We start from the raw sequence: 26,307 nt of genomic DNA, 5'->3' as shown, positions 1-26,307 counted from the left end.
GTCGTGGCGTAGCCGGCCACCCGTTTCCAGCAGCTCACCGGTGCGCATGCGCCCGTCGAGCGCTGCGGGGCCACTGGGCACGAGGCTCTTGACCTGCAGGAACTCCTCGGGCTGGTCGCCCCCCACGATGGTGAAGCCGAAGCCCCGGCTCGTCTTGCGCAGGGTGGTGCGCACGCGCTCGCCCGATAGCTCGCGCTCGTCCCTCGTGAAGAACGCCTTCCCTGCAGAGACAAACAGAAGCGCCACCACCGCCGCCTCCTTGTCATCAGAGCACAGCAGAGGGTGCGGGGAGGAGTGTTGGTGAGGGAGGGAGGACGGTAGGGCGGGTAGGCGGGAGGGAGAATTGTGGTGATGATTGACGATTCAGGATGTAGGTAGCAGGTAGAGAGAGGGGGTTAGGGTTAGAAAGAGGTCGGGAAGGAGGGGCTGGGGGAAGTTTGTGGGAGATTGTGCTGAGCTAGCAGATCCCGAAGTGTAGCATTCAGGAGTGGTTACACTGGGGTGGAGTATGTCAGGGTACAGCGTGCTATGGTGGAACTTGGTGGACCATAGCATGAGTATTATGATGGTGGACCTTCAACCAATGTAAAGGTGGAGCGTACCGGGGCGCAGCATTACCGAGGTGGAGCGTACCGGCGGGCGTGGCGGGAGTGGCGGGCGCGAGGTCGTTGGTGCTTCGTGACCTCTGTGCTTGGGGGCTGACGGGCGAAGGGCGCGCGCGGGGCAGCGTGGAGGCCGAGGGCTCTGACAGACGTGCGGAGGCCACACCGGCACGAAGGCACAAACGTGACGTCGCTAAATAAAACCTCTTGGCTAGCAGCGCGACTAAAACCAACGTTGTTGTTTTCACTCCACAGAGATTCATTAGTTCCCCGGTGAGTCCGACGTTTTGCTCCATGTGCTGGGAGCTTCTTCAGGAGCCGAATAGGGTTATGGGAAGCTCCTGGAGTAGCTTCCAGCACGCGGATCGATACGTCAGACATCAGTGAACAACATACGGTACAACTTGAAAACGCATCGGCGAGCTACACAACAGAGCCGCAAAAACCTCCACAGTCATATTGATCAGTTCCACAGTAATATTGATTCTATTGTGCAATGGTTTAGATCTAGGTGTAGTACAGTCCTTAATAAAAAGACAATGTAAGTTTAGTTACAGCTCATTATCCAACCTTAGCTCTAGTTTCAACTCTTGTTAAACATACTCTTTGTTTTTTTCGGTTAGCAGCGCATAAATTTAATTTCTTTTTATTTTATTTTTTACCTACGTGACTTTACCGAAAAAATTAACAAAGAGTATGGACCCTTGCAGTCACGAAAACTTCAAGTCTAGACTCTTGTTAAACAGTTAAATGTATTCATGATAAACATGAGGCTGAGTTGAATTTATGGTAAGACAGCTGCAGGTGAGGTTCGTAGAGTAAAACCTTGGATTGCGAGTAACTTGGTCTGCGTGTTTTGCAAGACGAGCAACATTTTTAATAAATATTAATTTGATAAACGAGCGAGGTCTTGCAATACGGGTAGTACGTGTATACGCTTTGTCTGCCGAGCGTCACGTGATCACAACTGATATACGAGTGCTTTGGATTACAAACACGTTTCCGGAACGAATTATGCTCGCAACCCAAGGTTTTACTGTATATTTGTTATTCAGTCAGGTGTACATGTTTAAGGCTGAATCGACGGAGGAGAGGCCCGGGACCGGTGGAGATATTCATCGCCGTTGTTGGCGATGGTCAGGAACGGAACTCGGGTTGCCGGGTTCGTAGTGCAGAGTGCAAGATAATACACTACTGCTCCCCGTGCCATGTGTGTGTATGTGTGACATACACACCTAGACTGGCACAAGCGCGGTAGTGACATCACTGTCACGGTGGTTATTAACGTACACACACACGCACACGCTCGTATACAACCCCGTGCGACGTGACTCCAAAAACACAAGGCGCAAAGCGACGAGCGAGAGCATGTGCGACGCCACACACGGGCGATCGCGTGCGCTGCTAACCCGCAGTCACCTTTCGGGTGGTTGCTCCTCCGCTTGGCTTCGATCACGGGGTTCTCAAACTGCGTCTTCCGGTTCAAGTGGCTGCAAAGACAACAGAGAGGGGGACATCAACGCACGGCGCCACCGGGTACACGGGGGGAATTCACGAATGCTGAGAACGAGGAGCAGGAGGAGCAGGAGGAGGACAAAGAAGAGGAGCAACTGGAGGAAGAGGACGAGGAGGAAGATGATGGGAGGACCGAGGGTGAGAAGTAGGAAGATGAGGTACAGGCGGAGGATGAGGAGTGGTGATGATGAGGACAAGAACGAGGTGTAGGAGTGGGACAAGGAGAAAGAAGTGGAATACGATGACGAGAAAGAGGAGGACAAGGTGGATGGAGTAGGAGGGCGAGGAGTGCGACACTCACTCGACGTAGTAGGTGCCGTACTGCGGGTCGTCGATCTTTTCCCAGCCGTACGGAAGCTCTGCGTGCGGAAAAGGAAAAGGGGAGCGGCCGTGCATCGCGTCAGCGTCGATGACCGCACGGGGGCACAGGGGCCGCAGGAAGCAGCTGGCGTGCGCGACGGCCGCTTGCGCACGTCGCAACGACGTTCCCGCGTGAGTTTATGATGGTGAAAAGTGAAAAATAATAATCATTTCCCTCCAAAGATGGTTTTTTTTCGGGTGCGCTATCGGTGCTGTGTCGCGAGATGGAGAAGCCGCTGGGATCGGCTACGGTGTCCTGTGCGGTGCGGCGCTGTCAACTGCACGGCTTCTCATCATCTCCAAGCCACTTTACCCGAGCACCTAACCACCGCGTTAGAACGGCACATGGGAGGTGGGGGATTAAGGAGTCTGAACATACATGTGACTGCGGTGAAGTTAAATCCATTCTCACGTCAGATTGTATTGAAATGTACGAGTCTCTGTGCGAGTCTTTGGGTCTCAATGTGAGGCTATGGGTCTCCATACGTGTTTGTGCGTGATGCTGTGGTTCTCTATATTAATTTATCCGAGTCTCCTCTGCAAGTGGGGGATTAACAAGACGCCTAATTGCGACTGCGGTGAAAAGCGATCCATCGCTCACACCACCGACCATTGGCCAACGCGCGCTTTTGCAACAGGGCAAAAATGGAATCCACCCGGCGACCCCGGACAGGCCATTGAAACGGCTTGCCGAGGATCAACACCAAGAGCTGCAAACAGGCTCCGCTGCGTCTCGAACGCCGCACGAAAGTGAGGAAGGCGCGACGGCGTCGTGACACGGGGACCCTCACCGTCGTCTTGGCACTCCTCCAGCGGCTTCTGGAAGCGCGCCCGACGTGGATCCAGCCAGGACGTGGTCTTCGTGTCGTGGCTGCGAGGACGACGACGATGTTCGATGACGTTCGAACGACGAGAGAGGGAGATGGAAGCGGACGAAACAACAGAAAATAACGCGTGGCGTCGTTCGTATGCTCTTCGGACATTTCAACGCACAGCTGTCCCAGGGTAATGACCAAGGGGGTACTTTATTTTCGACAAGGAAGAAAAATCATGAGTATGCATTGATTACATAAGTGCTTTCAAGCTGATTTGTTTAACACATCTGCCTTGGGGGGTGGGTATTTAATTAGCGGTCAGGAAGGAGACAGGAGCTGTCAGGGCAAAACGCATTTTTATGTTCGCACTGAGTCCTTTGTGCTCTGATTTGTGTCTCCCGGCTTTTGGCAACACTTTGATCAACTTGGCCACGGCGCGCACTCTTCGGACAGATTGGTTTGCCGGGCGTTGATGAATAGATTGGAAGTAGAGCTCAAAACTGCACTATCCACTATGTGGATAGAGATGCACACTTGGCATTGCGCATATATACACAAAATAAAGACAATTACAGACAGAGCACACGCACAATCAATCATGATTTTTTACAGTTTAGGACAGTAAGGTGGCTTGGGCAGGACAAGTCGCGAAGATGGGATGACGGCAGATGGGCGGCAATAACGATTGAGTGGTAGCCAAAGGAGGGAATGCGCCCTAAAGTACATCCACAGCGGAGATTGAGCGGTAAGATCGACCCCTGTGTGGATGGTTGCATCGTGGCACCATGAAGGATGGCGGTGGCTGGGGAGGTGGGGGACTGGTGGAGGTTCTTGACCCAACCATGGATTGCTTATTTATTTTTATTTATTCGTGAGCACGCGCGGCGGCGGCATGCGACGCGCATGTCCCGTTAATCGCGCGCGACTGCTGAGCGAGCAGGGGAGCGCTGGCAGCCCGCAAAGGTCGTCACGCGCAATCGCACAATCGTGGAGGAAGAATGCGATGTCAGCCGGGTTTGGTCGACCGATGCTTTCCGCCAGGCGGTGGCGGAGAACACAAACACTTTATTTTTATATTGCGCTGCTCCGACGAACTATTTCAGCCCGAGTAGCATCTCGTGCCAGTGCGCTAGCCTCAAAGAGTAGGAAGGTCAGCGATTTTCTTTTTCCAGCCCTTTGTCAATCAGCGTAACGCGTTGCCCATGGGGGTTCTTTGAGCAAACGTCTCCACGCTGGGCTGTGCAGGTTGGTCAAGAGGGACCCAGGATCTGCGTGGATATCGCCCCCCACTCGTATTGGCCTCCGTTGAGTTTCGATCGCAGGTCACCAGCTTTACACTGCAAAGTGCTGACCGCTGCATTACCTCTCCGCTTTATTCGTAATAATTATGATAATATAAATAATACCAAGCTTATGTAGCTCATGCTGCTGCTGATAATTTTGACCAGTGAGTCCCTTTGACTTTTATCACTTAAACTAAACAATTTTTCTTTCCACAGGAAAGGCATAATGAGCTCTATAGCTCTTTTTCAGAAGCGACCTGGCCACTAATGATAGCTCAACGAAGTGACTTATCATGTGAAATGTACAGCAGCCAAATACTCCAAACGCGTGACGTTGATTCTAAATGTGGAGGGAAAACCCGGAGGACACGGAGAAAAATCCACGCGACCATGGAGAGAGAGAGACACCGCAAACTCAAAATATACAGGCATTGTCAGGGTCGGGATCAAACCCACGACCTCCTGTATACCAGGAGAGGCAGTTAACATCTCCTAGCCACCGTGGCGCCCCTTTGGAGGACACGGTGTGACAGACGACAGGTGGCGATCGCCCATCGCCGATCGCGGGGGCACTCACTCGATGAAGTAGACCTCGCCCTCCTCCGTCGACGCCTTCTCCCAGCGATCCGGCAGTGGACCCAACACCTCGTCGTCGTCCCAGTAGGAGGGGGCCCCCAGGAACGGGGCCCCGCGGCTCGGATCGCTGGCGCCCAGGTAGAGCGAGGGACCGTCGGGGGGGCGATACAGAAGAGAGTGGCTTCCCGAGTCGACCCTCACCTCGTCGCATTCACTCGAATCTGCCAGGGGTGAGGGGAAGGTCAATAGGTCAACGAGGAGTGCGGTGTTGAAGCCACCGCACCTCGCTAGATCATCGCCACTGTGTGGCTTTGCGTCTGCCCCTTGTTACGCAGTCAACATGGACTTCAAGAACCGCTCTGGCAGTCTCATCACCACCACCGCCATCTGGCTTGTAGGTCTTCCCCTATGGTTGCCACTCCAATGCCGTCTCGGTAACCTGCCCTCCTCCGTCCTGCAGATGTGTCCTGCCCATTGTAACGTTCTCTTCCTGATTACAGGTCTAAAATGTTCTTGCCAAGTTCTTTTATGAAATTCCCCGTAGCTTACCTACACAAGAATTCATTTCCCAGATTAACAGCTGCGGAGAATGAACCCAGAAATAACACAAAGCAATGATAAAAAAAGACAATAAATCAGGACAACTTTGCGTGAACTCATTAACGGTTATACAGCCTGGCTCCCGCCAGATGAACATAGAAATTTGAACACTCGGTAGCCATGACTGAGTCATTGGTTCCTTCATGAGTGAGTCATAGCCCTTAACATGACTGACCTATTTATATATATAAAAAAAAACAGAACGGTATGTGAACGTAAGCTAGGACTGGGTGATTACTGGAATCAAACTACGCGGTCTCAAAGCGAGTGAGACGACCGGCGGAGCTTTGCGATGGGGGCAAAAGTGGCGAGCATTCCTGGGTGTGCTGTACCCCTTCGCTCGTGGCGTGAGATTCAGGGCAACACCCAGACGGATAGAGGGGGTCACAGAGTTCAGAGAGGGGGGGGGAATAAGTAAATTAACAACCTCTGTTGTGAACATAAAAAATGTAAAAGTAAAAAAAACACCTACATTTTTTATTAAAGCGTTCAAACAAATATATATGCACATCGTGATCAAAGAAGTGGTGAACGCACAGGAGGGGTGGTAAAAATAACACAGAGCATTAACATGCCCTTTCATCTTTGCTTTTATTTGAGAGAGAGAGGGGGGGGGGAGATAAAAAATATATAACAAAATTCCAACATCCGACCGTTGGACAATTCCAGGAAATGGGGGGGAGGGTGTGGGGGAACTGTGCCTTTGCTTTTCCGGGTTGGGGGGGGGCGTTGGGGGAGGTGCGCGATCTTTCCCGTGCGCACACCTGCGACCCGAGCTCCCGCCGCCTCTCGCGGGGCCCGGCGGGACGGGACGCCCGTGGACTCACTGTAGGAGGTCACGGCCTCCTGCAGCCCGGCGGGGCTGGGGGGGCGTCCTGGTTAATGGAGCGTGCGTGTTAACGAGCGAGGGCGTGAGGATGAGGTTTGGGAAACGGGCGGGAGGTGGAGACGGACGTGAGCCACTGGCCGGCCAAGGATGTGATTATGGCTCCCGTGGGAGAAGGAGACGCTGGGGAGGATGGTGGTGATTGGGGGTGGCTCTGGACGTTTACAAACGCGCTCGGCACGTTGCAGCAATGGGATTCAAATACGATGCCGATTACGTTTTTGTCGCTAGAACACCGTGGTGGCACCGGTTGAATGTAACACCAAGTCTTTTTCTCTCACTAACGCAGCCTCAAACTCACGGGGGCTCCCATTGCCCCCACGAAACACCACAGCTGTGTCGGGTTGAGGGCAGTCTTCGTCGTTGCCCACTTGGTACGCCAATAGTATACACTGAAAAGTGCGTTCAATAAACAATGATTGATTGGTCTGCAAGGAAATGCAACCTGCGATAGTCACGTGATCTCTGTCTGTAATCTGAATGGCTGTTGCCATCTCAGTTGTCCATAAGGGGAAACAGTGAGCTGATGTTTTTTTTCCATAAGATTTGGGCAACTGCCAGGACTGTAAGAAATTGTGTACATGACTTTAAAATAAACTATTCTTACGCGCACTGTTTAATTCACGTGGCGCAAGTGAAAGAACCGATTTTAAATCGCCGAATCAAATGTAACATGTAGCTGCAGGCAGACAAGGTCAACACTTGCACCCCTACAGAACCATCGAACAATCCACAGCCCTTTGCAGGAATGGGGCCAATTTTATAAAGGACTCTACCAAATGCTGCATGTAAGGGGTGCACATGCAGGTTGGCAAGGGGGTGATTTTCCGTAGCTGAAAACGTTCCCTGGGTTTGCAAACGATTCACCACCACCACCGGCGCCAGCAGCATCAGCAGCAGTAACTGCGATAGGGAGCGGAGGCCATACGCACGGCTGTGTGAATCTGAAAAGGATATTGCCATTTTGCTTTTGTCCCTGAACTTTTCGCAGGAAGAGGCAATGTGCATCCTGTGCGAGCTCCACTCTTGAGATAAACACGCCAAGGCGGAGTGGGCATTTATAGAGCTCTTAGCGGAGGGGTGCGTCAACACAAATTCGTTTTGTTTTGCAGTGAACTAAACAAAAATAAATGCGTACGTGCATGAGCAAAGGCATCAAGATCTCTGTCCACGAGAGATAAAGAATCTCGGAGGGCTCTCGCACAGTTACGTGACTCACTTAGACCAATAGTGTGAATGGACACTCACCCTGGTTGTGAATAAGAACAAAAAAAAATCTGTAAGAACCGACACTTATTGAAATTAAGAATCACCTTACATTATTTGACAGGCTGACTGACTGCTTGATTCAATGACTGATTGGAAATAATGAACAATTAGTGACCGATCGACTCACTGTCTGACCAACCAGCTGACTGCTTGATTTACCGAAAGACTGTCTACCTGACCAAATGATCGACTCGATTGCTCGACCGACCGACTGATTGACCAATCCACCACACGGCTGCCTACAACCGCACACACCACCACCAACCGAACGTCACGACGTCCACACTCGAGATTCCCGGATGCCCACCTGGTGTGCCGCAAGCGCCGTTGCCGTTGACCGCGGCGTCGTTGGCCGCGCCGCGCCCCCCGCCGCCGGGCCCCGTCGCTCGCTCCATGTCGGTGACGGACTGGTTGCGTCGCCGTTTGCCCTCAGAGCTCGGCCGGGCTCCCGGCAGCAGCAGCTCCAGCGGCAGCACCGCCTCGGCCGAAGGCACGGGCGTGCCGTAGAAGTTGCCTGTGCACGCGCGCGGGGGCGAGGGGGCCGAGGGGGCCGACACAACACGAGGCCTGTTGGTCGCGGTCAACCGTCATCTATCCGCAGGTGGGTGGCGGTCCCCACGATCCGTCGGCAATTCTAAAATTCTCAAGGGCCTGCGAAGCGAAGGTTAATCCACCAACTGCAAGCAAGCCGTTCATCGCTCCGTCCCGCTCCATCTCCGTGATGGGCGCATCCCTCCCGTATAGAAATACAGTACAAGAATGGATTTTGCTGTATAAACCCACCTCCCACTCCCTGCACACAACAAAGCTCTGCAAGTTCGATCATTACATGCTTGTGATTGCTGGTCACCTATGCAAGCGATGTCCAGGCTGAATTACCTGCTTAGCTTCCAAGACCTGACGAAACTGGCCGCAGTCCTGGTGATTTGGTCACAGATCCATGGGCTAAACAAATAAGCATTAGTCAGGGGCCTTTTAACCACGTGGAAGCTGGTCGAGAATTATCCCGGTTCAGCAACGACAGATCCACAGAAGTCTGCTGTGGACGAATACGTCATTCTATTCCTTACTTGGCAAAACTGAACGCTGTCCTTTTATTATTGTGATTGCTGGGAGCCGAGCGACAAAGCCGGGAGGGTGGCGCTTCAGCTGGGAGCAGAGGACGCTGGTGCTATGTATGTGTGTGTTGAACTTCTTTCACACCGTATGTTGTCAACCGTGCTAATCGAAGGTGCGATGGGAGGACAACAAACTAAACACAAAAAGCAGTTTTAAATACATTCTTTTTTAGTCTAGATTTAAAAGTGCATAGCTCCTGTGGTTTCCGAATACCGTAAGAGCATTCCAGACGGCCGCAGAACCGCATCCGTAAGTGCGATGCCTGTGACAGTCTTTGTGCGATGGCCAGCCAAAAGCTGCTGCTGTGAGCATGACCGGAGTTTGCGCAATGGTTTATGCTCCTTGGCGAGATGAGTAAGATATTGTGGTTCATTTGTGGCAAGCACTGTGTGTAATGAGGGCGACCTTGTAATGTATTCGTTCAGCAACCGGATGCCAATGCGGCAACGAAGCATCACGAACAAAAGCTGACCCTAGACGGATTCTCAAACAGCCGCCTCCCCACACAACCCCCTCTAGCCTTTCACCCCTTGCGGCAGAAAATGGACGGTTCCCACTGGCCCCGGAAGGGCGGTGGGGAGATGAGGGTTTGCGTTGTCGGGTGATTGCTCCAGTATATTACATGTGTAAAGATTATGATGATGATGATTCTGAATTCAGGACCGAAGTAATCGTGTTATATTGCACGTCACAGGCTCGTCGGTGGCTCCGTGGTTTGATTCCGTTTGACTCGGGCCACAGATCCGAACGGTTAATGTCACCTTGGTGAGCGGGCGTGATGAGACGCTTCCCGTTTTAACGTCGTTAAAAGATAATTACTTGAAATAGGAGGGTGGCCTTTTTTCACATGTTACATTTAATAATTTGCTCTTTCTATAATTTGCAGCGCTATTAGCCCCAATTTTTTAAAAATAAATATATAACTGAATGTGGTTGCTCAAAGTCAAAGTGTCCCTCTACTCAAATGAGCATCTTGTGCTGACCATCTCCGTTAGCAGCCATGATCTATCAACTGCTGGATGGACGCCTCCCAAAAGCTATTTCAGTCTCTCGCGGTTCTGTGATGTAACAACCCATCTAACGCCTGCACAGTAGAGGTGCTTTTAGGCATGTTCCTTCCTTTCGTTAGTCTTGACCACTGGCCATCATCTATTCTAGCAACATTTCCTGCCCAAATCCACTTACTTTTATAAACAGTCAAACTTGATCTTGTATATAGTCTCGAATCTGTGTGTGTCTCTTTTTCGGTCTCTAAGCGTAATCGTTTTTCCTCATTTTATTTGTCAACGCCCGTGGTTCCGATCCACATGGGACAACAGTGTATCCAAGTCAGTCGGTGGAAGTTCCTCATTCCTAAGGCGAGGGCCTGCCTTTCAAAGAACAAAACAGATCATGGTCGGTGGCTGCACCAAACGCAAGCCGACTGCTGCTCACAACCTCGTTAAATAAAACAAAAGCAAAAAAATGCTTAGCAATAATCACACGACAGAGCAGTGGATAATTATAATCATTGACATCGTGCTTAAAACATTCCATTAGAGCCTCGAGGGGCAGGTGGGGCCTATTAAGCATCGTTAACCATTTCTCTATGCCATTGCGGCCTCTTCCACGATGAGCGAGTGTCAGAATGCGGCCCACGCTAAACACAGAGTTGCGTCGCGAGCGACACGACAACAATCGCCGACGTGGGTTTGTGTTCGGGAGACGTCAGTCGGGGTCTCAGTATGATTGCGTGAGGCAGAGCTCTCTCTCTTGCTGAGGTTTTAATTTATTTGTAACGACCCCCTCGTCCTCCCCATGCCTGCAGCGTCAAAGAAAGGCAACCGACAAACGAGCGCAAATACTGCCACTTCCCCGGACGCTCGATCAGCTTTGCAGAGTACGCGAGCGACGGACAAGGCGCACGCAGGGCCCGATTCGCGTGCTGGCGATTGTTCAGCCGAATTGTATTTTTGGTGAAGAGGTTGCCGATGTCTCCGCCGCGAAAGCAATGCGTGTCGGGCCCATTTCATCTGCGTGCAAATCAACGAAACCCATCGAGGTGGTCTGCCCAAAGCGTTGCTCAAATCGCAGACGCGCAAACACAAACAAAATGAGCGCGCGGGAATGTAGCCATGCAATCCGCCGCAAGCGGAAAAAGGCACGTGGCCTCATTTACGGCTCCGATCCCGCGAGATACAAAACCCCCACGTCGACCTCGGGGTGAAGCGGACGTCGCTCCGCACGGGAGCACTCGCGACGCCATCGACCACGTTTGTAATGAACGGAGCGCGGTGCGCGCCACTCAATTACCGCGGTCAATTTCCACGGTCAAGAACGCGCGGCGGTGGGCACCGCCTCTCCACCGTGCGCCGAGTCGGGCCGTGCCCGGCGGGACGGTGGATCGGGCTGTCGCGATATGACGCTACCGCATTACGTCGTACGATACGACATTCGCGATCGTTTTATCGCTCGTGTTGATCAACTATTGTTTTCATCGTGATTCTCGTTGTTTGTTTACATTTTCTCGACTATTATATCTACTGGCCAAATGTTTATCAAAAGTAACAAACTCATTTATTAAGAGCTGTAGATAAATAGCTATTGTCCATTTCACGGGTGCTTTACGCAATGTCTTCCGGAGTAACCGACGGCATAGCGGTTACGTGGCGTCTCATTTAAGTAGTTCATTGCAATTGTTTTAGAACGGATTATTGTGTAACTGGCAGTGTGAGCATCACAAGCAGTAGAGACTGTAGAGTTGAAATGACTGGAAGACTTATGTCAGGCCTAAGTTGAGTGAACTCCAGTTTAAGAACTTTCTGCAGAGCACAGAACAAAAATACAACAATAACACGCTAACTACGATTACAGAGCTATAGGAAAGTGATATCCCAATAACCGTCATAGGATCATTCTTATCATGAAATATCCTATCACGGCAAGTCTAGCGGTGGATCAGTGTCATACAACAATATGATCACCATATCGTGTGGTGAAAAACGATATCACGGCAATCCTAGTAAGAAGTGGCGACGATCGTGAGTTCGTGAAATATCTACGGGACCTTTTTGCCAGTATCAAAAATGATGAACAACAAGAATAGGTTTTACCCTTTCTGGCAATAAAACAGGAGGTGTTAAGATATTCAAACACCAAACAGAAACCTTTTGCAAGGCATCAAAAGTACTGCATTAAATACACGTACCTGTGGCAAAACATGCAAACAAAGTTGATATCGTGTCATGTCGTGAGAAGCGCAATCGTGGCGGCGCGGGCGGGGAGCGCACCTTCGTAGGTGCCGGTCTCCAGCAGTGCCCCCCTCTTCTCGAGGTCGGAGAACTCTGCCGCGCTGATGAAGTTGTAGTCGACGTCGGGGACCTCGCCCTCCCGGGGTGGCCGAGTCGTGCCTGCGGGAAAGACACACAGGCACGTGAGCGCACGTTAGAGAGACGCAGACCGAATAAAAACTAAACGGCGTCACCGTTTGGGTGCGCGCCGCACGGGTTCCTGCGCGGAATTGACGCCGTCGTTCGACGGGAACACCAATGTTACTGTGATTTGTGTAGCGTCTGAATGCAGCTGCGTCTCCATACATATCATCTTGACATGAATTAATGATCACACATGAACAACCGTTGTCATCTTCACCATCATCATCTTTATTGTAATTATAATCTTTATCATCACCATCCATCCCGAGTGAGGCTTCTCTATTTTATGGTAGGTCAACCCATCCCTCCGATTAGCACGGTTGGCCATGGTGCGAAAGAAGTTCAACATATATACATACGAGACTGGTCCCTGCCATGAGAATATGGAATTTCCACTCAAAGCTAAAGACCACCATCAGAGAAGGGTGGTGACAGCGCAGCGACTGTTTGAGGGTGGGAGCACGTCACGTGCCGTCGTCTTAACGCCAGCGCTGATTTAGAGTGAGACTCCACTCCAAACAAGACGCACGATTCTCATCCTGTAGACCCCTGTCTCACCAGCATGCTGAGGCATGATTCAACAGCCCACATGACCAACAAGACATGAGTGGGCCATCATCCAGCAGTGGATTTACAAAGGGATGTACTTTTTATTATGACAGGTGCAACGATCCACGCCTTGGCGATTCGATGATTCTTCGCGATGCGGTATCGGGATTCTATTCAAGAACCAATTCTTATTTTGCCTTGTTTGTAATATCTCCCTTCTACCGGTCGTCTCATCGTTTATCGTCGTTCATCTGATCTTTCTTGTCTGTACTATCCATATTGTTATGATTATATTGAAGAATCAATTGTTCTATACTTTAACATTGTGGTTAGTGCCGCTGCCTCTAGTGGCTTGGGTGGTGGGGGGGGGTCACGTGAACCCATTAATTACAACATACACCAATTGAAGAATGTCGTTCCTCACACGCGCGACTGAACGCGCATATCGGGAACTCTGAGAATCGATATTCATCAATGAATTTGACATCGTCACCACCCCCAATTATTACAAGAGGGACAATGAATACACCCTGCAGCCACTCTCGGCCACTGCGATAAACAAGAGGGCGGCGATTCCCGAATGCACTTATTACAGTCAAAATGTTTGACCACCTTTGAATCCTGTGAACGGTCACCGTTAAAAGTCTAAAGGGTGCTGTTAAAAGGTATTTTTTAAAATCCCTCCCCAGCGCCAAAGCTTTTCTTGCCTGAATACAGCTCTGTCAACAGAGCCGACGGGGTGATGCAGTTTCGAAGTAAAAAACGTTTAAAACGGTCGCCCACCACGTGACTCAAGGGAGAGGGAACGGAGGGGGGGGACATCAGCGCGACGAAGCCACGGCTTTTGTTATTCCGTAGATCGGCTGCGCAGGATCTGTGCGGACGTCCTTTGCGCGAGCAGCCATTGGGTCGGGGATTTTTTTTTGTCACGAAAAGCCAAATCTGTAATTGTTCCGCGGTGACTGTGGGACCGCTTGGGAACGAGCCCACACGTTTTCGATTACCGTTATGGTTGGATTCAAATCGTATTGGTCGTTTCAAAAGGAAACGGTAATTTCTTCATGTTTGTGCGAAGGCTGCGCGCGGAAGAGGTTTTTGTGGGCGGGGGGGCGGGGGGGCTATGCCAGTCACCCCGTGAAGGTCTGACAATAAATTACTGAAATAATTACACGCTGCCTCCGAGGATAGCGGGCTACAAAATAAATGGACAGGTAATAAAGGCGTCCGATTTATCACTCGAGTAAATAAATGTAAAATGATCATAAATATCAAACATTTAATGATACATTATTTTCAGCCCTCTCTAAATCCACTGCGGGATGTAGGCCTCCCCACGCTGTTGTCGGTCGTGGGGGTTGTTTGAGCGTACTTCACCAAGCTGATCAGTGCGGGTTGATGAAAGGGCAGCCCAGGACCCGTTCAGATATCACGTGCCACTGTTATCCGCAGCTGGCAATTCAACTCGGGGGTCAATGAGTTCATAAGGCATTACATTAACCATAATGTTACCAATCTGCCAATCATTAGCATTTATGAAAATTAATATGAATAGCAATAAACGCGTGAATACAATGTGTAAAATCGAGATACTGTACACAGTTGAACAGCGTTAACAGAGCTCCACACCCGTGCCTAACCACGAGCTTGCTGCTCAAAAAAAATAACAACGAATACATACAGTGTATACGGCGGTCTTTATGTTTCTACAATTCAATCCGTTGCAAACACAACCGCACAGAGCCCGTGCCTTTGTTCCACGCATTCCAGCATCAAGGGCAGCGGTCGCTCCCTCGCACTCCACGTGCCGTCCCACGCTCTCTGTCAAAACTCTCCATGCCGAGCCGGGCGCCTCGCGACCCCCCTTCCTGACGCATGCTTTCAAAAAGGGGCAGCTCCTCCACCGCACACGGGGAGCTTCGTACGGCCCTCATGCTTCACAGCCCTTGCGCTTCAGAGGCCTCACGCTTTGCACGGTCCTCGCGACTCGCACGGCCCCCGCGCTAATCCTGCCGCGGTTTCACGGCCGTTAAGTTCCACGTTCGACTCCGCTCGTGAACTCCGAGTGCGGTCTCCTGGGTTGGGTCGTGTGTTGAGCATTTGTTCTCTCGAGCGTTCGCCACGCACTGCTGCTGCTGCCGCCACGAATTTAACTCCTGAAAATGCCAGCAGTTTTGTCGCCACGCAACTTGAAATACAATCGGGTTTTGAAACGTACGCGTTATTATATTACCGTAATCTTCTCATTACTATCACAATAACACTCATTTAGTATATATTATTTGGGTCATTCGGTAAAGTCACGAAAATAGGTTCAAAGAAAATAACCAAAAAATGTATTTGTTATTTTCTTTGAACCTATCTACATGACTTTACCGAAAGACCCAAACAATATGAATTCCTGCAGTCACGAAAGCTTTAAGTCAAGATTTAATTTAGTACAGTTAATATTTTTGGCATTCGTGCCATTCTTATAATAATAATACTGGTAGGAACCTCCTGGTTACACCAGCCCACAGGAGATTATTCTCTCCGTCCGTCCAGCATCACAAAATGGGAGGGGTGGGGTTGGGTGGAGAGGGGAGGGTGGGGAGGGGCTGGGTGGGGAGGGTGTGGAGGGGCTGGGTGGGGAGGGTGTGGAGGGGCTGGGTGGGGAGGGGCTGGGTGGGGAGGGTGCGGAGGAGCTGGGTGGGGAGGGTGGGGCTGGGTGGAGAGGGAAGGGGCTGGTCACCCCGTGATGCCCTTATAAAACTCAACGTTTAACCTACTCACGCCGGCTTGTGCCCGCCCTCACAGTCGGGCATATTTGCGGAATACACCACGCCGCCGTTGACCCTGGCCATTGACCGAGCAACCCAACGTTCCTACCAGCTCCCTCCGCAGGAATGTGCTTTACTTCTGCAAGGCATATTTCTCAGTAGATCCCGAGGCTGTCAGGAAGGCGCGATGATGCACAGAGAAGTGAAGTCCGCCAGTAGGGGGCGGATGCTGCAATGTGATTTTACCCAACTAAGTAATTGTAAACCAGTTGAAGGTCTACTTTTCAAGGGAGAAACAAACAAAAAAAACACGTCAACGGAAAGGCCTCTTAATTTAACTCGAGCGACGAAGATCACAGTTGGGAATATCGGAAACAACAAGTTCTGAGAGATAAGAAGATCAGGAGCCGATTAAGTCATTGATATTAAGAGGTTTATAAGAGGAGCAACGTTAACATCGACTCTGTACATGGCACAGCAATCATTGCTTCTGCCCGCGCCCTGCGCCAACTCCAGTTTGCGCATGACTTAGCGAGGCGAGTGCACAGACCGAACATTATACATTCCGAGTGCCGCGCATGAACTTATGAACAAATTCCAACAACCTCCACCGCTCTCAGATAACCACAATCACATGTTCCCGCATACGCAGGGCTCGCTTTGGCATAAATCACAAATTAATTTCAACTGCGGACGGACTTAGGGCGGGTCGAGACGGTCCCACAATTAAACGAGAGCTCGGAAGTCGACAGCCTCCACGGCGCGGCTTAAGTCTGGCGCCTTGGAATGATTGTGAATTCGGCGTGTGGTGGGGGGGGGCAGGAAAGTATGCACCGGGGACCATGCGGAGTAGCCAGGGGGGGCGCTTACAAAGGCTATAATACAACACAGCATAATTTCCTTTTATATGGCGCACGCCATGCAGAGCGCATCCCAGGGGGCTTTACAATAGCGGCCACGCTTTTATTTTTAAAGGCGACCGGCCAATCAATCCAGCTCAAAAGTAAGCTAACGCAAACTAAATATGCTTTTTAAATTTCGATTTCAAAGATTCGATTGTGCCAGCAGCCTTCTTGATAGGGGGACTTGGAATTGAATTCCAGAGCCAGGATGCGTAACAACTAAAGACCAAGGCGAGCCGTAATGGAGATGTCGTATATATGGCTTCCCCCCCCCCCACTGTCAAAACTCTGGGGGGGGCCCTCTGCCATCTATATTCACATGCTCACATCATAAGTTTCGCAGTGATCGAACCGGTATTGTGTAAACGGGCGGATGCATTACAGGCTAACGAAGCTGTCCGACGAGTCAAAAGTGCTGGCTGTCAGTCCGTCTGTCGCCCCTGTGGAAATTTGAGCCTCTGGGTCACACTCCCAACGCATGCCGCGAAAAACCAAATCCATTCCAGGTGCACGGCTCTGTAAAGGCGGCAGAGAGACTCCCTCTTCCCACTTCCCCTCTCTGTGTGGAGTGGAGGAGAGGCGAGTGTCAGGAATGGAACCTGCAATGTTGCCTCCCATATAATAGGTGGATGTACGACTGTGCAACTGCGGCACCGGGACCTTCCCTCCCATGCCGTGTGAAGGTCGCGGGGGTTATGTGTCCGTACTTCACAACGCTGGTGAGTGCGGGTTGGTGAAGGTGGGGAGCATCGACCCGGGGCAAGAACGCAATTCACATTTTTTTTTGCACAAGGCTCTACCGGCAACCTTGGGCCTGTAGCATATAACACTTGTTATTATGGTGGTCGCACATCCAAGCACAAGCACTATCCAGGCTCAAACTCGCTGACAAGGTCAGACACATTCTGGGTGATTTGGCTGTAGGTCCCATCATATGAGCTTCATACATTTTACTTCTTACTTTCATCCTTCCCCACCCACCTCCACCATTTTCATTTCCATGCTGCTATCCCTGTCGTGTCATGAGACAAAAAATAATTTCCATTTCGAACACTTCTGGTGAACCGAGCGACCATGATATGTTCTCCGAGTTGATCAAGAAGAGAGAGATAATGTTCCTGGGACACGTGCTGCGGAAACCCAGAGACTGCCTGGAGGAGGTGGTGATTCAAGGCTCCATCCCGGGAAAGCAACGGCGAGGCCAACCCAGGAGAGCTTGGGTTGGTGACACTGTTGCTAGGACAGGGCCCAGTGTGAGACAACTCCTAGTGATAACTGCCAGAAACAAGTGCTCAGAGCCGTAGGATAGTCCATCTCGTGGCCAGCCCTCAGACAGAGGAAGGCTAGAAATGGATCTAAATGTTTGCTTGTGCAAGTCAATGGCCCTCGGAAATTGACGTGACAGAACAACTTCTGAGTTCCCTCCAAGAGACCTCTGAACCACACTTGAAGGCACACCTTTTTATACAGATTGCAAATAGTGTTAAAATTGTGCAGTTATTGGTAACTTTCCTGAGACCATCACATCGCTACACTTGAGGACCTGGTTTTATCATGGGCAGCACAATCCCAGGTTCAAACCCAGGGTCAAACCCAGGGTCTCAGCAGCACTCCCTTACTGCTGATGTGGAAGAGCCCAAGAGTGACCCAGCCAATTTTAAGCTTCGAAAATCCCAACCAATGAACAATCAGGAGCAATACTTTACACCACAGCAGAAAAAAATATTCAACATTTGAAAATAAAAACATTAGACATTAAAATAAACTACAACTTTTTTTATATTTCCAAAATAATGGCAGAAAATGCAAATGGTATAAAAATGCAGGTAGAATGTATGGGTGCAATCAAAAATCGTTTATCTAAAATGGTCGTCCTTTAGTTTTGCGAGACATACCTTGACAAGATTACAAATCACATTATCATGGCAGAACCGGCTGCACAGATGTTCATCGGCTCATATTGCTGCTGACATGCATGGATATTTGCTTGGGCAGGAAACTTGTTGGATTTTTTCATTTCACATTAGGAAATAATGGAGAAAATCGACAGTGACAATGATCAAATACTCCACTCTTCGGTATCTGCCTACATCTTAAAAGCTGTGCGCTAATACCAGCGATCAGAAAACAATGACTCAATAAATCATCGGCTGTCTTATTTTGTTGGCAATTATATTCCAATTGTGCTAGCGGTGTCGTTTTACAAAATGAAGAAATTATATTTGGGAACTCTGCAGCTAGCAGTGCATCACCCTGTGTCACGGACCGACGCCAGAAGATGATGTCACACAACTACTTCTGATATCGCCTCACGGCCCTCTACATTTGCAACTTATATTCTCTGCAAAGAGTGTTCACATCATATCAATTATCAGAGCTGAAAGTTAGCTAAATTAAATGCAGAACCCAAATTAAATGGTATTGATTTTGTGTACAGTCACTGGTGCCCCGGGTGAGACCAGCCACTCGACTTGAGAACGCGGCTTTATCTCGGGCGGCTGTCACCTGGATTCGACCCCAGGATCTCAGCAGTGCCGCCTCATTGCTCTGACCTCTGCGCCACCCACCCTCCTCCTTCTTCAAATATATTATTGATGCGTCTCTAATCTGCTATTACCCTGACAGCACAATACAATTTGAATTTATAAAGCGACCAAGTGGCAAGTGGTGGCGACGGTAGTTAACGCACTGCGCTATGAACTCAGCAACCTCAGTACCTGAGTTTGATTCCCCGCCTTGGCTGGCCCTGCTGCGAACATGCACGGACCAGTATGGTGAAGTATGGTCAAAAACACCCCACGACCGATACTCTTCTTACTATTCTTATTTTACCAGGTAAGGCCCACTGCGCTGTTTGCTCTTTTTCAGAAGCGACCTTGCCACAAATGATAGCTCAACAAAATGGATTATTACGTGGAAATTTATAGTAGCAAAATTATCTAGACGCATGTTTATAAATGTGGAGGTAAAAACTGGAGGACCCGGAAAAAACATCCACGTGACCACGGGGAGAACATGCAAACTCCAAGTAAACACGTGTCAGGGTCGGGATCGAACCCACGACCTCCTGTATACCAAGCGAGACAGTTAAAATCTCGCCACCGTGGTGCTACAGCAGGCCTTCATCCAACAATGGATTTATAAAGGGCTTTCAATTATTTTAATGTATGTGTCTACATGTGACTGCATCTCTAGACACTGAGCATAGTGAGGGCCACGGACAGTAGTGGAGGGCGTGATAATCAAGAAGGAGAGTGGGGGGGGGGCACAGAGGTAAGGAGATGGAGGTGCAGTGGGGAAGACGTTATTGAAGAGGTCACTCATCAGAAGAAAGAGCAGAGACGGTCTTAAGCCCGTAATTACAGAGAGGCATAGCTCTTCGCCTAGGCAGTGAAACTCGATTTGTCCAATATAATATGTAGGGGGCGCTATGGGCAGATAATGTCATCTCTGTTTATTTGCACCGGTACTTCTGTTGCCGAGTGGGAATGCGGGACTCAACACTGGTAATAGGATGAATTTCCCACCACTTCCGGGTCCCCCTCTTACCCATGTGACAACTCAGATAAGAAGGTGACAGAGCTTCCACGAGGCCACTTCCAAAGTGACAGGTCTGTGCAAACGGCTCTGATAATAGGAGGCATTTTCACACATTTCCAGGTTGCTTCCTCGTATCCATGCAAAAGCACCGATAATTATCGGCTGATGTTGCCACTACCTCCAGGTCATTGATTTCATCCGCACGATGGCTTGGATAATCAAAAGACTTTGCCAACACCGACAGGTCACTCCTCACATCAGCGGAGGGGCTTCAACGTTGGGCAAAGTGTAGCGTACGGATTAATCGGACACCTACGTGCACGGATAATTATAAACACGGAAAATAAGGACCTGGTTGAGAGGAGTTGTATTGTATGTACAGCCAGAATGGCATATACTTACTATGGTAGTGCATTAGGGGCCAGGGCAAACTGTTTATATAACAAAGCGCAGTTGATCAATACTGCAGCATGTCAATGACCACACACGCACACACACGTACACAGCAAGTCTATAACCGCAGTGCTTAACCGTACATCAACAAACGCAAAGTGTACATGTCATTACAGTATACACTGCGGTATAGTGTACTGTGTTATGTGCCACCGTATTGTGTACATTAGATGTGAATGAATACACACGTATAATTGGAATCATGTCGCTGGGTTCATAGTTCAGTGCACTAACGGCTGTGGAATTGCTCCGCAACATAGTCGTATAAAGGATAACATAATGTATGTAATAAATATTAAGATTCCCTCTAAAGCTTGCAAAGGCTGTTGGGGCAAGCACTATTAGCGAGCACCTATGAAGGCCGGCATGATGCACGAATGAGCAGTGTGGTCAGCACCATGGCCAGCTGCCTTCGTCTCCCCCGTGCCCATGTTTATACACTGCACCGTGTAGTACTCAATTACGGCTGAGTGAGCTGACGGAAAACCCAGGACCAAATTGGATATTCACCAATTGGTGTCGGCCCTACGACTGACACATGCAACATGTCTACACCTGCAATGTTCAATCATACGGTAGTACAACAGTGTAGGTCAGCAATCCTCCCGTGAATCACGTGACTTCTGCAAAGCCACATTCACTCTGAATCCCTCCCCTCTCCCCGCCCCCCCCCTGTGAAAAGAGACGCTGCTCCATACAGCTCTAACTCCTGCTTGCTCCTTCCTTCATTCTCCCTCTGTTACCTCCCCCATCATCACGTCTCGACCCCCGACATCTCGGCCTGCTCATCCCTTCTCCCCCCTCTCCTCCTTCCCTTCCTTTCCCACCCGGTTCTCCTTCTTGCATCCTGCGGCTCATCTTTGTCCGTCTTGGGGACTTCAGTCCCGGCATCCCGTTCCCTATTACGGCTATTCCGGCTCTACTCAGCCTTCCCATGCTGTGCCATGGCTAAAACATTTCGTAGTATGCACAGTGTCATCACAACAATATGTTACAGGAACGAACGTCACATGTGCCCACCATGATTCCCAAACCCCGCCGTCACGTTAACCACAGCCACATACGTCACGTGTAAATGGGCACACAAGCAACATGCGCACGCGCGCCTTATTCAACCGCACAGTAAGTTTATGTAATGTGTCTTTGGGAATATCGTAAAAAGATTATTTGTGACAACCACTATAACATATAATGTATGCTGTCCCATAGTTGACATGTCAAGGAGCACACATGCGTGCATGCCCGCCTACATCTACACCGTTCGATCACACATCAACAACGGCGTATGCTATAGGTCTAGAGGTGAATATGAACTTATTGTGGTAGCAAATTATATACTACACTGCAACACAGAATGGTGAGGAAACAGAATGGTGAGACAACCCCCGTGATTGACACGGTATGAGGCCTTCATCCAGCAGTGGATTGACAAAAGGGCTGCACAACCTGATATAAAATATGCTAGCGAACACACGCACAGCATGTCAACATCTGCAGTGCTTAATATTGCATTAACAATAACCCAGCGCAGGTATGCAGTTGATGTGAATACAAACTTACTGTGATCGTGATGTATATACTCGAACATAATACACATGTTAAATGCGCAGACACACACAAATGCAGTATAGGCACACACATCCAGTCTGCAGTATTCAAAGTAATAACAGCGCACGGCATAGGCGTATACGTGAACATGAACTTATCGTGATTGCAAATTATATACTCCAACATATTACGTGCGTTAATGAACGCTCACACCCACACGTGCGCACATGCAGCATGCCTACATCTGCACCGTTACATCATGCATCAACAACAGCACACAGTATATAAAGGTCTAGATGTGAACACCGGATGGCACAGGCATACAAACCTACCGTGGTAGTAAACAAAATGCGTACTCTAACGTAATACATGTGTTAATGAACACACGCGTTCATAGACATATATACACACACACAGCATGTCTCCAATCCGCAGCGCTCAGTCGTGCAGCGCAGCAGTAATAACCACCTCGTTCAAACCTCGCTGCATTTTGACCCCCAACAACGATGCAGCGGGGGTGGTGGAGGGGGAGATATAACGCCTAAAATTAAGCAGCAGCAGGAGCTGGAAGAGGTCACGGATGCCCGAGGTTAATGCCTCGCCGTTTCGAGCATCCACTGAGATGTAGGCGACCCCCCTAACTGCTGGTATAGCGATGGTGGTGGTGGTGGGGGGGGGGTAGTGGTGCGCGCTGGTGGACGCCGTTCCGAATCACCTGGTCGTGCGCCAGCTGCCGCCCGTCCCCTGCGGAATCCAAACGCGCCACGGTGTGCACGGTGTGCACGGCGTGCACGGTGTGCACGGTGTGCACGAGCCGCAGCGAGCGTCTCGCATCCGGCTCGCAGCACGGAGGAATGAATGTCAAACGCGGCGCGCACCATTTTCCCCCAACCCCCAAAGCCCCCACCACCACCGCCAACCCTCCCCAGCCCTGACTCCGCTAACCACGTCAAAATAATCCTGCAAGAGGAATAAATAGCGACAGCGATAAATATAAAACTGACCCACTGGATGTATTGTCCTGTCTTTTTTCCCCCCATGACCTTCCTTCCACACATCCCCACAAAAAACCTGAAATCACTGCACCTTCCTGCGACAACAACCGTGTGCTCGACGAGCAAAACAGATTTAGCAAAATCACAAACGTAAACATTTCCCCACGCGCGCCACGAGAATCCCCCCACCGCGGCCACGGCAGTTCGGCCAGCAAAGCAGAACTGCAGAATGCAGATCTCAAGTTTGGAGCAGCGGGAGCGCTTACCGAACAATGGATGGGCATGCACGGCGGTCTGCGAATCTCAAGGCTTTTATAGTTCGGTAACGACTAAGTAGAGTGGCGTCTGGCTGTTGTTATCAGCCTGCTGCACACAATCGCGCACGGCAGGGGCAGGCGGACCATGTGACTGGGATGTGCAAATTGCGAGCGGGGTGGATATAACACGGGCGCTCGCAGTAAGCCGAGCAGCGGCAGAAGCAGCAGCAGCAGCACCTCCTCGACATGATCAATCTATCCCTCTGCTTATCGGACAGACCCAATCCCACACCACCACCATCACCACAGAAAAAAACAATTTCATTGTCTGATCCAGTCAGTCACCTTCTCCATCATCAATAGGATGGATGATGCGAAAACAATGAGCACCTACATCACTACACATGCACCAGCTGCTTTAACATACACCATTCGCCGCTCACAACTCCGATTCGTTTGCGTTTATTTAAACCGCCCAATTCCTGCATTTCTGCATCGTAAATATGAACACCGGCCGCCCATGCAGGCACGCTGGGCGTGCGAGAATCGTATCCCCATTTAGTATCCGAACCCAAAGAGAAGACGCAACGTCGCTGTCGAACGAATACCTGTTGTTTCGCGGCCACCGTCGTCGGCTGTGAAACGAATTGCGCTCAGCTGTGCTTCCTTCTGTTAATGCCAGACACCCTCGGCACTCTTGACTCATGCCTCCTGCATGCTAACGTTCCGCTCCTCCCCAGCCGCTCCGGCTCCGTCCACCGCCTCCGCTGCTGCCACATGCCCAGGGGCCGGTCAGTTATTCTTCCAGAACTGTCTCGTTTTAACGGATTTGTGCGAGAGGGGGGGCGGTGGGTGTGAGGAGCGAGGCAGTGGGAGAGTGGGGGGGGGGCGCGGGAGGGAGGGGAGTGCGGCTCAGGCAAGGCACGGATCAAACCGGGTCGAATTATAGGGGTCGAATTATTATTCATGATCACGGCTACGACGTAAATATTCCCCTACATCACTAAGCGTAAATCAATCAATCGATCAAGGCCATTTCGTTTATTTACAAGCTGGTGGGAATCCACTGATGTGCAATAGGTCACCTGGATAGGGGAGCCTCGAGCTCACGCACAGCGCAGCAATGCCGGGAGTGAGGACCATAAATACCAATCAGCCCGACAGTCCGGTTAACAATCGTGATCACACGCACGCGCGCCACAATGACATTTCCTAAATTTGCACACTTTGTCTCTTCACGTCTATTGCAATATAATTAATATCTAGTTTTAACGTACTGCAGCCACAGGATGTTAATTACAGGCTGTTTGTGCGGCTCGCAGTGTGTGTGCATGCGTATCTTTGGTTTTGTTTAACGTCTTGTTCGCCAGACTGGCCAAGCGCCCGGGTTTAAACACTACGCGAGCCTTCGGAGGCCTAATGGAATATCCTGTATAAATATTTTACAAGGGGAGACGTCAAGGAGCTAAAACAAACCCTGCCTCGCACCCGCGGCTGGACGGGGGCAATATTTCAGGCACGCACGCACGCACCCGCGCGCCGCCCCACGGAAATGTGCACGGACTCCGAGCTAGCGCCGCTACGCTGTTCCAGGTGGAGCCCGGCGGCCGTGGTGGCAGGTTCAGAGGTCGCGTGACGCGTGACGCGCGACGGGGGTCCCGGAGGAGAGAGGAGACGTGACAGCGGCGGTCGCACGGGATGAGTGCCGATATTGCTCGTGGAATGTGCGCAGCCAAGCACCGTTGAGTCATCAGAAAATTCCGTGGCTTTGTTGCAACAATTTGTATTTGTCTTGGACCACAAATTCTCATTTGTTCATTCACTGACTCGCGCATTCATTCAGTGAATAATCTACAGTGTAGATTTTTAAACTCATCGTCATTTAGCATCAACAAAAGCGGTGTTGGCACCATGCTGGCCTTAATAAGTGAGTGCTAACAGCACTTGCCATAATAGCATCTATGCATACATGGCAGACCATTGCATGTTTTTGCAGTCGTGTTTGTTTGTGTGTAACCACATTTTAAAAATAGCGGGGAGCAGTAGTGTAGCGGTTAGCATGCTGCGCTACGAACCCGGCAATCTGTGTTTAATTCCCGCTCACGGCCAACACCAGTGATGATTATCGGAACCGGTCCTGGGCCTCCCCTAGGTCGACTCAACCTCAAATGAGTACCTGGTGTAAACATATTATTTGGGTCTTTCGGTAAAGCCACGTAGATAGAAAAAAGAATCAAAATAATAACAATATCACGACGTTTCGATCGCAACACAAGCAATCGTCTTCAGTTGAAACATCGCCAACCCACAACTCACCAGTGTGGTGAAGTATGGCCAAATAACCCTCACTGCTTGCATGGCATGGGAAGCCCTTGTACTGAAGTGGATGAATATAGGGTTTTATATGTTATGTATCATGTCCGAGATATATTTAGTTTGGGCTACATCTTCTTTGGAAAAGAAAAGACAAGCCAAGCACAAGCAGCACCTCAGCGTTCCAAAGAGCAGTGAGGAGGAAGACACTGGAAGATTTATTGAAGAGCTTAACGGGATATGGCAGTGAAACATGGGCACTGTGGATTAGTGAGATAAAAAAAAATATTTGTGATACTGAAGAATAGAGAAAATGAGCTTGCGTGATAAGAAGACCTCCAATTAGCACGGTTGGCTACGTACGGTGCGAAAGCAGTTCAACATACATACGTGTAAGACGGAGAATGAAGATGTGCTGGAAGAGATTGGCAACAGACGGGAGTTATTGAGAATGTCTGATGAGAAGGAAGGTGGTGTTCATGGGAGATACCCCAAGAGACCCAACAGCTGGAGATTTGACAAAGATGATTACGCAAGGGAGAATGTAAGAAGGGAA

General features: G+C 50.1%; 1 protein-coding gene across 10 annotated transcripts in view; it reads right to left on the bottom strand.

Moving 5' to 3' along the window:
• Positions 1 to 26,307, bottom strand: part of LOC144721385 (membrane-associated guanylate kinase, WW and PDZ domain-containing protein 2-like) — a 70,691-nt gene that overhangs the window by 17,515 nt on the left and 26,869 nt on the right. For all 10 annotated transcript variants that reach the window (XR_013585897.1, XM_078598964.1, XM_078598961.1 and 7 more), the window contains exons 5-12: positions 12,295 to 12,414; positions 8,214 to 8,420; positions 5,153 to 5,372; positions 3,269 to 3,348; positions 2,419 to 2,476; positions 2,022 to 2,092; positions 634 to 744; positions 39 to 221 (exon numbers count right to left, since the gene is read on the bottom strand). Coding sequence is in view for 9 of the 10 variants with exons in the window: in XM_078598964.1 (XP_078455090.1) it covers positions 39 to 221; positions 634 to 744; positions 2,022 to 2,092; positions 2,419 to 2,476; positions 3,269 to 3,348; positions 5,153 to 5,372; positions 8,214 to 8,420; positions 12,295 to 12,414 (1,050 nt within the window). In the remaining variant the exon portion in view is untranslated. The remainder of the gene's footprint in view (positions 1 to 38; positions 222 to 633; positions 745 to 2,021; positions 2,093 to 2,418; positions 2,477 to 3,268; positions 3,349 to 5,152; positions 5,373 to 8,213; positions 8,421 to 12,294; positions 12,415 to 26,307) is intronic.

The sequence above is a fragment of the Lampetra planeri genome, chromosome 11 (genome assembly GCF_965212315.1).
Source record: "Lampetra planeri chromosome 11, kcLamPlan1.2.h2, whole genome shotgun sequence".
In the NCBI taxonomy this organism is placed as follows: Eukaryota; Metazoa; Chordata; class Hyperoartia; order Petromyzontiformes; family Petromyzontidae; genus Lampetra; species Lampetra planeri.
The sequence above is the reverse complement of the archived record's forward strand: the minus strand, read 5'-3'. Positions and strand labels throughout refer to the sequence as shown.